General features: G+C 38.3%; 1 protein-coding gene across 12 annotated transcripts in view; it reads right to left on the minus strand.

Moving 5' to 3' along the window:
- Positions 1-15,881, minus strand: part of ARID4B (AT-rich interaction domain 4B) — a 139,360-nt gene that overhangs the window by 16,182 nt on the left and 107,297 nt on the right. For all 12 annotated transcript variants that reach the window (XM_060406727.1, XM_060406724.1, XM_060406722.1 and 9 more), the window contains 2 exons: positions 7,748-7,832; positions 5,111-5,309 (listed from right to left, as the gene is read on the minus strand). In XM_060406727.1, the coding sequence (XP_060262710.1) occupies positions 5,111-5,309; positions 7,748-7,832 (284 nt within the window). The remainder of the gene's footprint in view (positions 1-5,110; positions 5,310-7,747; positions 7,833-15,881) is intronic.

A 15,881-nucleotide genomic window follows, 5' to 3' on the forward strand; every position in this document is an offset into this window, starting at 1 on the left:
TGGAGTGGTTTGCCATTCTGTCCTTCAGTGGACCACATTTTTTCAGAACTCTCCACTATGACCGGTCCATCTTGGATGGCCCTACATAGCATGGCTCATAGCTTCACTGAGTTACACAGGCCCCTTTACCACAGTAAGGCTGTAATCAATGAAGGAGCAAGAAATACATATAAACAGTGAAAACTAATTTACTCTCATAACAAAACACCAACAGCTCCTCTTTTCTTCCTTCCCCAGCTTCCAAAATCTTATAACTATTTCCATTCATAGTTACTATCATCATCTCTTAATAATATACTATTTGTTAACATATATAAGCAATGAGAATTCTCTTGTTAATACCTCCATCACCTTCTGCCACACTTTGTATACAAGTGGTGTTGGAAAAGCTGGACTGCTAAATGTAAATCAATGAAGTCAAAACACACCCGCACACCATATACAAAAATACACTCAAAACAGTTCAGAGTTAAGTTTAAGACATGACACCCTAAAACTCCTAGAAGAGATCACAGATAAAACATTCTCTGACATAAATTGTACCAGTGTTTTCTTAGGTTCATCTCCCAAAGCAGCAGAAATAAAAGCAAATATAAACAAATGTGACCTAATCAAATTAGTTAAGATTTTGCTACAAAGGAAATCACAAAGGAAACTACAAAGGAAATCACAACCTATGGACTGAGAGAAAATATTTGCAAACGAGGCAACTGACAAGGCTTAATTTCCAAAATATACAAATTGCTCATACAACTCAACAACAAAAAAGGAACAAATGACCCAACTGAAACATGGGCAGAAGACCTAGACCTACCTATCTCTAAAGCAGACAGACAGATGGCCAACAGGCCCATGAAAAGATGCTTAACATCACCAAGTACCAGAGAAATGCAAATCAAAACTATAATGAGGCACCAGTCAGAATGGCCATCATTAAAAAGTTTACTAATAACAAATCCTGGAGAAGGTGTGGAGAAAAGGGAACCCTCGTACACTGCTGGTGGGAAAGTAACCTGATGTAGCCACTATGAAAAAGAGTATGTAGGTGCCTTAAAGAAGCTAAAAACATAGTTTTTAGTCTTTCCTGCTGTATGATCCAACAATCCCACTCCTGGGACATCTGGGGAAAACTATAATTTGAAAAGATACACGTATCCCAATGTGCACAGCAGCAGTATTTACAATAGCCAAGCCATAGAAGCAACCCTAAATGGCCACTGACAGATAAATGGATAAATAAGGTGTGGTACATATATACAATGAGATACTCCTCAGCCATACAAAAAGGAGGAAACAATGCCATTTGAAGCAACATGGATGGATCTAGAGACTATCACACTAAATGAAGTTAAATCAGAGAAAGACAAATAACATATGCCATCACTTACACGTGGAACCTAAACTATGACACAAGTAAATTATTTTGAAAAAGAAATAGACTTGAAGACACAGAAAACAAACATGACTAACAAAGGGGAAAAGGAGTGGAGTGGGTGAGTTAGGGGTTTGGGAATAGCAGATACAAACTACTATACGTAAAATAAACAACGAGGTCCTGTATAGCACAGGGAATTATATTCAAAATCTTGTAATAAACCATAAAGGAAAAGAATATGAAAAAAGACTACATATATAATTGAACCACTTTGCTATATACCAGAAACTAACACAACATTGTTAATCAACTCTAGTACAATAAAAAAGAATGAAATGAGAAACAAGATATTGCACCCACCCATTTTATAACAGAATTATATGGAGCATGTAGAAAAGAGTTCTTAAAAAGAAAAAACATTACAGCTGTCAATAAGCATTAGAGTACTAAACAATAAAAGGATTAAAAGATAAAATCAAGAAAATTTCTAAGAAACTAGAAGAGGAAGACAAAACAATCAATAATGTATCTCTGAGAAAAGTTGACTACATTAGAGTATACTGCAGAAGGTTCAATATTAATATAATGGCAGGGTTCAAAAGAGAGAAAGGGAGGAGAGAGGAGTAGGGGAAAGAATACGGAAGTGTACCGGAGAAAAATCAACAAAAGATTTCAAGAAAACTAGACTTTATTTTGGGGGGGCTCCAAAATCACTGCAGATGGTGACTGTAGCCATGAAATTAAAAGACGCTTCCTCCTTGGAAGAAAAGTTATGACCAACCTAGATAGCATATTCAAAAGCAGAGACATTACTTTGCTAACAAAGGTCCATCTAGTCAAGGCTATGGTTTTTCCTGTGGTCATGTATGGATGTGAGAGTTGGACTGTGAAGAAGGCTGAGTGCCAAAGAATTGATGCTTTTGAACTGTGGTGTTGGAGAAGACTCTTGAGAGTCCCTTGGACTGCAAGGAGATCCAACCAGTCCATTTTAAAGGAGATCAGCCCTGGGTGTTCGTTGGAAGGAATGATGCTGCTAAAGCTGAAACTCTAATACTCTGGCCACCTCATGTGAAGAGTTGACTTATTGGAAAAGACTCTGATGCTGGGAAGGATTGGGGGCAGGAGAAGGGGACGACAGAGGATGAGACGGCTGGATGGCATCACCGACTCGATGGATGTTGAGTTTGAGTGAACTCCGGGAGCTGGTGATGGACAAGGAGGCCTGGCGTGCTGCAATTCATGGGGTCGCTAAGAGTTGGACATGACTGAGCGACTAAATGGAACTGAACTGATCCAGAACAGAAAGATACAAGTTTGTAGAATGAAGCGGCTTAGCAAGTACACATTACAATAGATGAAAATATATCCACAAAAGGGATAATCTTTGTGCAATCTGAAAACATTCAAAACAAAGATTCCAGATTTCAGAGAAAGGGAAGGCAAAAAGCAAGCCATAAAACAAGTCATCCACAAAGAATCAGGGACAAGAGCTCTGGATTTCACAGAAAACACTGAAGGAAAAATACAGCTGAACAATGCCAATAAAATAATTAAGGAAAAACTTCCAACCCTGCCGGACCATAAATAATGTTTTCAAATATGGATAGTCTTTATCTTCCCTCTTACTCACTTGTTCTTAACATCTACTAGAGAATGGAAGAATGTGTTCCATCACAGTGGGTATACCAAAGATGTTTTAAAAAATCAGATACCCGAAAGAAAAAAATTTTAGGGACTACTTTGAAGAGAGAGCTTTAAAAAGTTCCCAGGAAGAGAACTATGCATCAGACACAGAAGGAAACCAGTCCAGACCTGTGTGGTGTTATTTCCAAAGGAACTCATATGACTTCTATCATCATCAGAATGCCTCTTGCCATCAGTTAGATTCTTCCTATATTAGCTTGTTCCAACCATTTGGTGATAAGATTCCAGCTCTCTGCTCAATCTCTTTTGTGCCATTACCTGGATCAGGCAATGACATCATCTTACCCAGCAGAAACATTTTGTTTTGACCTACACCTGAAAATTAGGAGTATATTTGGGCAGCCTAAAATCAGAACATACAGAGCATCTTATCAATAGCACAGAGCATAATTCTTTTGGTCATCCACTAAGATTATGTCAGATATTCCTGAGAGCCCTGATGTTTCCTCAGTTCAGTTCAGTCGCTCAGTCGTGTCCGACTCTTTGCGACCCCATGAGTCGCAGCATGCCAGGCCTCCCTGTCCATCACCAACTCCCGGAGTTCACTCAGACTCACGTCCATCGAGTCAGTGATGCCATCCAGCCATCTCATCCTCTGTCCTCCCCTTCTCCTCATGCCCCCAATCCCTCCCAGCATCAGAGTCTTTTCCAGTGAGTCAACTCTTCACAAGAGGTGGCCAAAGTTCTGGAGTTTCAGCTTTAGCATCATTCCTTCCAAAGAAATCCCAGGGCTGATCTCCTTCAGAATGGACTGGTTGGATCTCCTTGCAGTCCAAGGGACTCTCAAGTCTTCTCCAACACCACAGTTCAAAAGCATCAATTCTTTGGCACTCAGCCTTCTTCACAGTCCAACTCTCACATCCATACATGACCACAGAAAAAACCATAGCCTTGACTAGATGGACCTTAGTCGGCAAAGTAATGTCTCTGCTTTTGAATATACTATCTAGGTTGGTCATAACTTTCCTTCCAAGGAGTAAGTGTCTTTTAATTTCATGGCTGCAGTCACCATCTGCAGTGATTTTGGAGCCCAGAAAAATAAAGTCTGACACTGTTTCCACTGTTTGCCCATCTATTTCCCATGATGAGATGGGACCGGATGCCATGATCTTCGTTTTCTGAATGTTGAGCTTTAGGCCAGCTTTTTCACTTTCCACTTTCACTTTCATCAACAGGCTTTTTAGTTCCTCTTCACTTTCTGCCATAAGGGTGGTGTCATCTGCATATCTGAGGTGATTGATATTTTTCCCGGCAATCTTGATTCCAGCTTGTGTTTCTTCCAGCTCAGTGTTTCTCATGATTTACTCTGCATGTAAGTTAAATAAGCAGGGTGACAATATACAGCCCTGACGTACTCCTTTTCCTATTTGGAACCAGTCTGTTGTTCCACGTCCAGTTCTAACTGCTGCTTCCTGACCTGCATACAGATTCCTCAAGAGGCAGGTCAGATGGTCTGGTATTCCCATCTCTTGAATAATTTTCCACAGTTTATTGTGATCCACACAGTCAAAGGCTTTGGCATAGTCAATAAAACAGAAATAGATGTTTTTCTGGAACTCTCTTGCTTTTTCAATGATCCAGCAGATGTTGGCAATTTGATCTCTGGTTCCTCTGCCTTTTCTAAAACCAGCTTGTTTCCTAGAAGGCCCTAATAACATTGCCCCACTGAATTTCCTGAGAGAGGTCTTTGTAGACTCACAAAGAACCTGAATATCACCTGGAAACTCTATTCAGATGAACCTTCATTGAAGTGAAAATACTGTCTTTTTTTACATAGTTAGGTTTATGTTTGCCACAGTTTTAAAAAAAAGTAAATAATATCCTCTTTAGGAGTATATACAGATTTAATACAGTTGTAAAAAAAAATAAAATCAATGGCTGATTTCAAGTAATAACAGAGTCAAAGTTATGCTTCAATTAAAAAAGAGAACTTGATAATGTCAATGAATTATCTTTATAGCATTTGATTTATAAAAATTAAAGACATTTAAAACAAATACTTGCATGCAACAGGATGCTCGCTATGTTTACCTTGAAGTCCATTAAGGATTGAAGTGATTTCTATGGATTTAATATGAGCTGTATCAGAGTTCTTGGCATCAGTAAGATCCAATTTGGATACCATTTCAGGAGATGGATTTGTCTGAAATGGCGGTTTTGACAAGCGCCGGAGTTTACAGTTTTTAGGAGAGTATTTTTCATCTTTGTCTTTTTCTTTGTCTAATTTATTCTAAGTTAAGGAAAAAAAGGTATCCTATGTTAGTCATAATTTATCATGAAGCATTCATTAGTAACAATGCTAAAACTCATTTTTAACTCAAAGCTATAGACTACATTACTAAAAATCATAAAAAGAATATAAAGTCCCACAAAACAGTCAGAGATGTTTTTTCAAACTTATCTAACAAATATTATAGGATGAGAAATAAAGTTTCTAATATTTATATTTTATTAATGGAAATAAATTAGCAATCATATAGGCAATTAAGAAAAGCAAACCTCCATACTGCTAATAACTGGTGTTACAAACTCTATAAAAATGAAATCACAATAGGCTTAAATATTCACTCTTTAAAAAAGAAACACAATTTCAATCTGGTAGTTTTAAAACCTGGAAGATTCTCAATATAAAATGAGGGTTGGGAATGATAAAATTTTAGTTATCTTCAGTTGACAACTGGAAAGAAACAAATGACTTGCTATAAAGTCAAGTCAGTGGGACATCCTTCCTGCATTGATAAATTAATGTTTCATGAAAAAATGAGAAAATTTCCCAAATTCTCTTTTTATGAATAGACGGGAAGGGGCTAATATATTTCCTGGAACTTCTATAGATTGCTGAGCGACTATTTTCACAGTTCTCTCATAGATGGTACAGAGTTAGTATCATTCTAGATACACAGAAGTTAATTCTGTTTAGGATAGTGGTTCTCTAAGTATGGACCATGGGCCCAGAGACCTTAGCACCTCCTGGCAATTTAAGTGAAAACTCCTCGAACCAGACTCAAAGCCAGTGAATCAGAATCACTGGGGATGGGAACAAGCAATCCGAGTTTCACCAAGTTCTCCAGGTGACTGTGACGCATGCTTAAGTGTGAGATTCACTTACTCAGAGCACCTGAGCTGAAGATTCTGGATGCACTGAGAAGGCTTATGTGTACCAAAGCTTATCAATGACTAGTGCTGCTCTAATTTTCCTATTCTTGCCAGCCTTTTCATCACTTTATACCAGAGATCATAATATATCATACAGTCTGAAGGCAGAAATAGTCTATGCCATGCAAAGTTCAAATATGGCTTTTAATGGCTGTCTTCTCAGAGTCAGATGAGATCAAGGGATGGGTATACTATTATTAAATAATTTCTAGGAAGCTTTTCCAAAATTCACATGCCTCTTCCCTTATGACCAACAATTTTAAATGCCTGGGAGGGGCCTAGAACTAAACTGAGACGTAAATAAATATTTAGAAAAAATTCCCCAAGTAATATTCTAATATTGCTTCTCCTACCCCTACCCTATCCTCTACCTGAGAAATACAACTCCTAAAATTTACTCTGTGCAAGGAAACAGGCTGTTTACTGCCACACACACAAAATTCTTCTAGTAGCTTAGAAGCAACAGCATGACTTTCACACTTTTCAATAAAGACCAAGTGTCCTGAGTTGTAGCTACTGAGTTGCCAAACCAAAACTTTAAAAATATGAACCCAGTTTCATCATGAGAAAAGAGTAATAATCTTAGGGGAAAAATTTTGTACGTAGGGCCACAAAAGTATCATTTAGCCAGAAAGTAAATAGCGCCTCACTTTTAAAATGAAAATTGAATTTCAGGAGGACTATCAAACACTTCAATTATATATACCATTCAAAGTAGTAAAAAGCCATTAAGAGAGAAAAGATATTCTAAAACCTAGTTAATGGTCTGCTTTCTAATAAAACATTAAAAAGATTTAATCTTAGAATGAACAAGACTAATCCCATCATATATAAAACTACCATTAATTTCCATACAAGTGCATTATTAATAGATTCCCCATGGTATCTATGCAGTGTGTGCTTCTTGGGGTCTTGTGAACACATTCTAAAGCACTATCTATAGTGACAGAAAGATGATGAAGAACAAAAGAGCTGCAGCTAGGCTCTCCTCTGCCTTCAGGCACCTTCTTTTCTTCCTCTGAATGGTTTACAGCTATTACAGTAACCCCAGAGTTCCCAGCTACACACTACTTCTTGGCTCCCAGTTGGAGACCAGAGGTGCATGAAACAGTTGAAATGGGTAAGTGAAATCTTAGGTGAGTGGACTTATACAATGTCGGAACTAAAAAAGCCTCAAAGATCACTTAGTACTGTTTTCAAAATGCCTTTCCATAAGCTGACAATATTAATTGTACCCAAATCTAGTATTTGATAAACTGGCTATTTCAAGAGAGTATTTCCAACTCTACTAACACACACACAGAGTCACACACACACACAGAGTCTCTCTCTCAACTCACTCAGGAGGAAAGGTTCCTTAATTAAGAGCTACTAACACACACACAGACACACACACAGACACACACAGACACACATACACACACACACATGCAGTCTCTCAACTCACTCTGGAGGAAAGGTTCCTTAATTAAGAGCTATAATATACAGCAAAATATATTTTGCTTTCATTACCTTTATTTTCTTGCGATGTTTTATCTTGGGTACATTTTTATCAGCAGGTCTTACTATTTTATCTGCTTTAATCCATTCGTCATACCTAAAATCAAAGGAAATTAACGTTAATATACAAAACACATACTACAGAAGGAACTATGCCATATTAAAGAGAACCTCATAAATAGAATCATAATATTATAAAACCTTGGGGGCCACTAAGTTCAACTTTCTGGTTTAAGGAACAAAGTTACCAAGGCTCAGCGAGAGATGTAGTGGTCTGTCCCAGGACACACTTTCAGCTGCTGGCTGAGCCAAGGCTCAGCTAGGTCTCTGGATTCCTGGACCAGCACTACTTCCTCTGTTACACCAAAGAGAAACCAAAGCTATACAATAACCATTAAGAGCACTCACAGTATTTCCTATACGTTTTTTGGTTTACTTTGTTCTTTTCGTAAGCAGCAAGTAGTTTATTTTTCCCTAAACATATCAGGAAGCTAAGGGGAAGCATGACTGCCAAGTTTTCAGGCTTCGGAGTTGCTTCCTACGTATACAGATGGCTGAGAGTCAACAGTTGTGATGGGTTCTCCACTAGGTGCTGCCTGTCTGAGGGAGTTCACAGGGCACAAGTTACTACTGACTGCAATAAATCTATTTGTTTAAGGGAGGGAAAAAGTTTAATTTTGTAACAAACTCAGCTAGAAGGAACATTAAAAATAAACCTCTTTTTATGTTTCAAAATCACATACATTTATTCTGGAAAATGGAAAACTGATTGACATTTTTAACTTGAGAACATGAAAAACTGAAAATGCGCTTTTAAATTAAAATCTCCTCATTATTAGAGGCATTAAGTGAAGTAAGAAAGACCCTGAGTCAGGAAGTAAATGATTTAGGTCATTACCTTACTAGTAAATTATATTCTTGCTCTAGAGTAGGCCTGTATGCATACGTGCTAAGTCCCTTCAATCGTGTCCAAGTCTTTTTGACACTATGGACTGTAGCCCACCAGGTTCCTCTGTCCATAGGATTCTCCAGGCAAGAATACTGGAGTGGGTTGCCTTGCCCTCCTCCAGGGGATCTTCCCAACCCAGGGATCAAACCCATGTCTCTTGCATCTCCTGCATTGGCAGGGCAGGTTCTTTACCACTAGCGCCACCTGGGAAGCCCCAGAATAGGTCTAGCAAGTATCTATAAGGACTCCCAGGCAGAGCTAGACTGCTGGTGCAAACTGTGGCCTGCAGCAACGTTGACGGCTCAACCCCACAAGGGGTAGGCTGGTGTCTGCTGGAAGCTGGTGAGGGCCACAGTGATAATTAGGATGAGGAAAGGATGGAATGAGTTCTAGAAAAGTCTTTACATAATCCCTGCTGACTAGCTATGTGGTCAAGACATTCTCAACCTGAGACTTCAGTTTATTCAGTATAAAGCAAATATTATTCTTCTACTAAAAACACTCCTCTGGTATGTATACTGGCACATTAGCACCTACCTGTATATTTACATATTATAAATTTTCCCATTAATGCTAAAAATTGCATTATGCTTGAGAAGAAAGCAATTTAGCTCCTAACAATATTAGACAGTGAAAGCAAAGAATAAACGGAAAATAACTCCACCCTCTGCAAAGCTGGATGTGAACTTCTAGAAGTTGCTCTTATTAGAATATAGTTATGGAAATTAATGCTATGCACTTTAATAAAACACAACACACTGTTTTCTTATGAGAAAAAATAGTTCATGATGGTTACACATACCATCAACATAAGCTAAAGAAAGATATAATAGTATTTTAACCAGTGCTCCGATTCATGGGGTCGCAAAGAGTTGGGCACAACTGAGCGACTGAACTGAACTGAACTGAACCAAAGATTCTGTTGGTTTAGTTAATTTTGTAATACGAGGTACTTTGACAACCAATAAGTGTACTACTAATTTGACTTGTATTTTTGACATGAATTATATGTCAAGGTAGGATAAAATTCAAATTAGGATAAAACAGTAGCTTTCAGTGTAAGAATATTACCAAGACACTGTACCCTTGTATATTTTATATGGAGCACCAAATGCATCAAACAAGCAAAAAATAGTCACTGTCTTCATAGTTACAATGTGTACTGTGAAAATGATTTCTTTATGACTTAGAGATACAGTACATTGCTTAGAAACAAGATAGGAGGAACCTATACATAAATAAAATAATGGTTACTCCATACGGCACAGGCTGCTTGCTACCCTGAGCACCACTAGAGTACAGATGCTATATGGTAAACATCTTCTCCTCTGCAGATGGTATCAGAGGACTGGTTATCTTGAGTAATGAATATGGGGGTGGAAGCAATGTTGAGTCAGGAAAAAAGCTAGAGAAAGGTTCTGGAATTAGATGGAACAAAATATACATGCTTCTAAAATATTTGAATAGTAGTCATTAAACCCTATGGTCTTAACTAAACTGTAACAATCATTTTTTAAGTTACTGATCATTCTGCATGGTTTTAGGAGATTCTTTGAGAAATTTTTTAGATGTGTTTCCTATTAGAATAATTATATGGGTCCGTCTAGTCAAGGCTATGGTTTTTCCAGTGGTCACGTATGGATGTGAGAGTTGGACTGTGAAGAAAGCTGAGCGCTGAAGAATTGATGCTTTTGAACTGTGGTGTTGGAGAAGACTCTTGAGAGTCCCTTGGACTGCAATGAGATCCAACCAGTCCATCCTGAAGGAGATCGGTCCTGGGTGTTCTTTGGAAGGAATGATGCTAAAGCTGAAACTCCAGTACTTTGGCCACCTCATGCAAAGAGTTGACTCATTGGAAAAGACTCTGATGCTGGGAGGGATTGGGGGCAGGAGGAGAAGGGGATGACAGAGGATGAGATGGCTGGATGGCATCACCGACTCGATGGACGTGAGTTTGAGTGAACTCTGGGAGTTGGTGATGGACAGGGAGGCCTGGCGTGCTGCAATTCATGGGGTGGCAATGAGTCAGACACAGCTGAGCGACTGAATTGAACTGATATGGTTCCATAAGTATTAGCTAATATTATATGACTCCCTTATTATTTGCCCCCTTCTATTCCATTTTCTTCATGCCTTCTGTTTAGGCATTCCTTTGTTCTAACTCTATTCCTTTAGGTCTTGTCTTTCCTCAGTCAGATTTTGGAGACGGAAGTGGCAGCCCACTCCAGTATCTTGCCTGGAGAATCCCATGGACAGAGGAGCCTGGCGGGCTGCAGCCCACGGCAGTGCACAGAGTCACCTGACTGTGAAACCTTCACTTTCATTTTTCAGTCAGATTTATGCTCTTTTCATAAAATGTAATAATAATATTGTTAGTGTTATTATAATTTATATCCTTCAGAACTAGAACATGCCTTAAAAAATCTATCAATGAACCTATTTCACAGATTAAGAAACTCAAACCATGGAACTGAACTGACTGTTCAAACTACAGGCTTGCCAAAAAGTAGTATGTGAAGAGCCTGAGAAGAATGGGAAATGGGCCTGTTAAACAATGTGACACTAGAATGAGAAAGCGTGCCAGGTCCTATTCTGATCAAGTATACAGCATATACAGAAGAGTCCAGACCAGCAACTAAAAAGCCTCCTGAAGAATGTAAAGTGGGAATGAACCCACGAGGAGGGGGACCAGGTGAAAACAGTGTGTGAGAATTTTGGTTAAGGTAGCTGCTTCACATTACAAATGCCCTTGCCCCACACAGAGGCTGAGAAAAGGGAAAGTGAAAAGTCACTGAGTCATATCCAACTCTTGTGACCCCATGGACTGTACAGTCCATGGAATTCTCTAGGCCATAATACTGGAGTGAGTAACCATTCTCTTCTCCAGCGGATCTTCCCAACCCAGGTCTCCTGCATTACAGGCACATTCTTTACCATCTGAGCCACCAGGGAGCCCAAGAATACTGGAGTGGGTAGCCTGTCCCTTCTCCAGCAGATCTTCCTGACCCAGGAATCAAACCGGGGTCTCCTGCATTACAGGCAGATTCTTTACCAGCTGAGTTACGAGGGAAGCCCTGAGGTTGAGACCACCAATGTAAACATTAACAGACAAACATTTCAGAATGTAATGAGGTTCTAAATATCACCTCAGTTGCCTGACTACTCTTACAAGGGAAAAAAAATGACCAGAAAATAAACTTATGTCATAACTAATCACTGTATTTTAAATATAAAGAAATGTTCTTGCCCATTATGTAATTACTCACTACAGTATTATTCAACGGTTCTATTTTCTTTACAGAATACTTTCAAAGAACACAAAGGAGAGAAAAAGAAATTGACGCAAGAGACAAAAGCAAACTGATATATCCCAAAATTACTATTGACATTAAATTATTTAAGGCAGAGCTAGGCCAGTTTAATTTTTATTTTACTAGTGTTTGTTAATTTAAATAAAGGAGGTAATAATCATGGATTAAGATCTCTGATTCCCTATAAAATACCAAGAATAAAGACTTGAGTGAAATAAAGAGAATTAAGATCAGAACTACAAAAAAAGCTGTCACTGAATCTGTTTATTCTCTATCAACTCAAAACTTTTTGTGTAGTATATTTAATATTTATTAAAAAGAGATTGCAACATATTTACTTCAGGCATAAGTAAATAGTCCAAGAAGATAGAATATGGGAAACATAGTTTAAATTTAAATATCTTGCATTAAAAAAATGAAATTATGGGGAAGTGGCAAAGAGCAGAAAATTGTAGCTTAAAAAAAAAAAGACCATAAAACATGTCTCAGTTCCTCCTCAGGGCACCATACCAAGTAGGATATTCATTCATCCTTCAAAATAACCTATTTGTGAGGTAGATGAACATAGAACCTATTATACAGAGTGAAGTGAGTCAGAAAGAGAAAGATAAATATCATATTCTAACACATATATATGGAATCTAGAGAAATGGTTCTGAAGAATTTATGTACAGGGCAGCAGTGGAGAAACAGACACAGAGAACAGATTTATGGACATGGGGAGAGGGGAGGGGAGGGTGAGATGCATGGAAAGAGTGACATGGAAACTCACATTACCGTATGTGAAATAGACAACCTCAGGAAACTCAAACAGGGGCTCTGTATCAACCTAGAGGGGTGGGATGGGGAGGGAGATGGCAGGGAGGTTCAAAAGGGAGGGGATATATGTATACCTATGGCTGATTCATGTTGAGGTTTGACAGAAGACAATAAAACTGTATAAAGCAAATATACTTAAATTTAAAAATAAATTTTAAAAAATAACCTCTTTAAAGAAAACAGGAATTTAAAAAATTAAGGCAAATACACATTTTCTGGTTTTAAGATGCTTTCCTCCTCCTCTCAAACATTCCCAAACGAATCAACATGCTTTCACCCCTCAGCCATGGTGGTCGTTCTGTCCCCGTGGCTCTCCAGTACCCCCGATTCTGCTTTAAACACCACAAAGGGAACCAAGACGTTAGAATGCATGGTCCAATGCGGACTCTCAACTGTGAATGAAGAACACTATTAACAGCTATTCAGGGCAATAGGTATTCCAAGAAACCACTTCATTGCTAAATACCTAGATTTTCCCCCAAGGACAGCAAGCCCATTGCTGTCAGCTATCATGTTTTGTGATAATGCAGCTTGAAAACTAGTAAAGAAATTGAAGCTAAGCAGTTGGCCTATGAACAAAATGACTTGCAACTTTAATTCAAGCATCAGAGTTTTTTGAGAATGTCCGAGGAAAACCAGGTACTCTAGATTATTGATAAAAACTGCACCGACTACATGCACACATGCTAAGTCACTTCAGTCATGTCCGACTCATTGCAACCCTATGGACTGTAGCCCGCCAAGTTCCTCTGTCCATGGTATCCTGCAGCCAAGAATACTGGAGTCAGTTGCCACTTCCTTCTCCAGTACTGCCTATAACTGGACTTTAAATTTGGAAACTGAAGAGAGCAACTGGCCTCTTCATGACAAAAGGAAATACAGCTTGCAAGAGCACAAGGAAATGAAAATTACTAAATACTGTCATTAAACAACGAATATTAAAAAACCAGGAAAAACAAATACTGAAGCAAACGTGAACAAACGGAATACAAAAATGAAGACTGAACCTGTTAGTGATTAGACCACACTTTTTCAAGTCAGTTATCAATAAACTCTTTGTAATTAATGTGTGGAGCCTAGATAAGTATCTCATCTGATATTTAAAGTACTAAGGAAAACATTGTCAAAGAATATACTGACTCGGGGAAAATCTGTTGGTATCATCTAACGTTCAACTAATGGAATAAACATGAAAGAACAGAGCGTGGGCAACTCATTTACCTTCTAGCAGTTGGCTCCCTGACCTCCATAAAACAAAGAAAAGTAGAACAGATGATCCCCCAAATTAAAACCTCCAACGAAACCCCAGACTAGAAGTCTGCACAAGGGCTTGTTCACTGGACAAGTATTTGTTAGGTACCTGTCATGGGAGAGGCTGTGCACTAGGCGCTGGGCAATGAATGCACCACAGCCTCTTCTCAAGGAGCTTACAATTTAACAGAGGACAACGGTAGTCAGCCATGACATGGCAACAATACAAATCTTCTGAACCCTTCCCAAAAAAGCAGCTACATAATATTTGAAATTTTAATGTGTTGAATTAAAATATTTATGCAAAGCTAAAAGGAACCATTCAGAGACCATAGCATACTTGCTCTCACCAGAGAAAAATGAAGAGTTCTAAAATGAAAACGTTTTGATTTTTGTTTGGATGTGTTGGCAAATCATCTAAGAAATCATTTAGCAACAATAAAAATGGAAAAGAGCATTCGTCAACCAGACATAAGATACCAAAACGGTTACTGTGCCCACAATAATTCAGATTTTGGCTCTTTTTTAAACCCAACTAAACCACTGTCAAAGAAATATTATCAGTCATGTATTTACATATACCCACACGATAATTACATGCAGAATAATGCACAAATAACTTCAAAAGCAAAACTGAACTGACAAAATATTTTAAAACTCATTATTTAAAATGCACATACAGATTGTAAAAGATAAAAATCTAGTAACCAACCATTAATTTAAGTGAAGTATTAAAATCATTTGTACTTTTTCTATAAAGGAGAGACTCATTTAGCAACTGCTGAACAATTATGTATTTTGTATCTTGCCTATCTATATGCAAAAAAGATAACATACATCATAAAACTAACTTAGCTTTAAAAACCTCACATCTGAGATGAAAATTTAGGCCCTCTTAGGATGGAAAGGAATTTCCCCACTTAAACTGGGTAAGAAGATATGGGGGGAAATCTGTTGTAAGAGAAAAAAAGACCAAGTTATGAGAAAAGCAGCACTAGTTATCAATTACAAACTTTACAAGCAATTTAACCAGGTTACCTACTTTGTGAATTTTCTATAATAATCTCGATTTAGACATTTATTTTTAATGTGAAAAAGTACCTAAAGCAAAATTTATAAAGAGACCTACTGAGTACTGTTTAATGCCTTTAGTCATGAACTTTAAAACAGGGCTCCCCTGATGATACAGTGACTCACAATCTGCCTTGCAATGCAGGGACATGGGTTTGATCCCTGGTCCGGGAAGATCCCACATGCTACACAGCAACTGAGCCTGTGCGGCACAGCTGCCGAGTCTGAGGTCCGGAGCCCGAGTGATGCGGCTACTGAGCCCATGAGCCCTGGAGCCTGTGCTCTGCAACAAGAGAGGCCACCACAGTGAGAAGCCTGCGCCCGCAACTGCAGTAAACCCCGCTGACCACAACGAGAGAAAGCCCGTGCACAACAATGCAGAGCCTGCGCAGCCAAAAAAGTTTAAGAATAAACTTAGAAAGATAAAACAAAACAAAAATAAAAGCACAGTGTTGAAAAAAATAAAATTCTAAGCATGCTCTTAACATTTCATATTTCCACCCCAGGTAACACTGTTCAAGTCACACCAAAAAAAGCAGGAATGGTTTCATCATAATAGAGAAAAGAAGAATGATGGAAACACTAACATTATCACATCATCATATTAAAGACATAAACAGTATAAGAGAATGGCGTTACAATACTACAGATCTGTTTTCCTAGAAAATTTAACTGTGTAAAATGAAACAAAGGTCTTCAGGCAGAGGTAGAATATAATGTTAACAACACATCACAGAACATTGTA

Source organism: Ovis aries, chromosome 25, assembly GCF_016772045.2.
Source record: "Ovis aries strain OAR_USU_Benz2616 breed Rambouillet chromosome 25, ARS-UI_Ramb_v3.0, whole genome shotgun sequence".
In the NCBI taxonomy this organism is placed as follows: domain Eukaryota; kingdom Metazoa; phylum Chordata; class Mammalia; order Artiodactyla; family Bovidae; genus Ovis; species Ovis aries.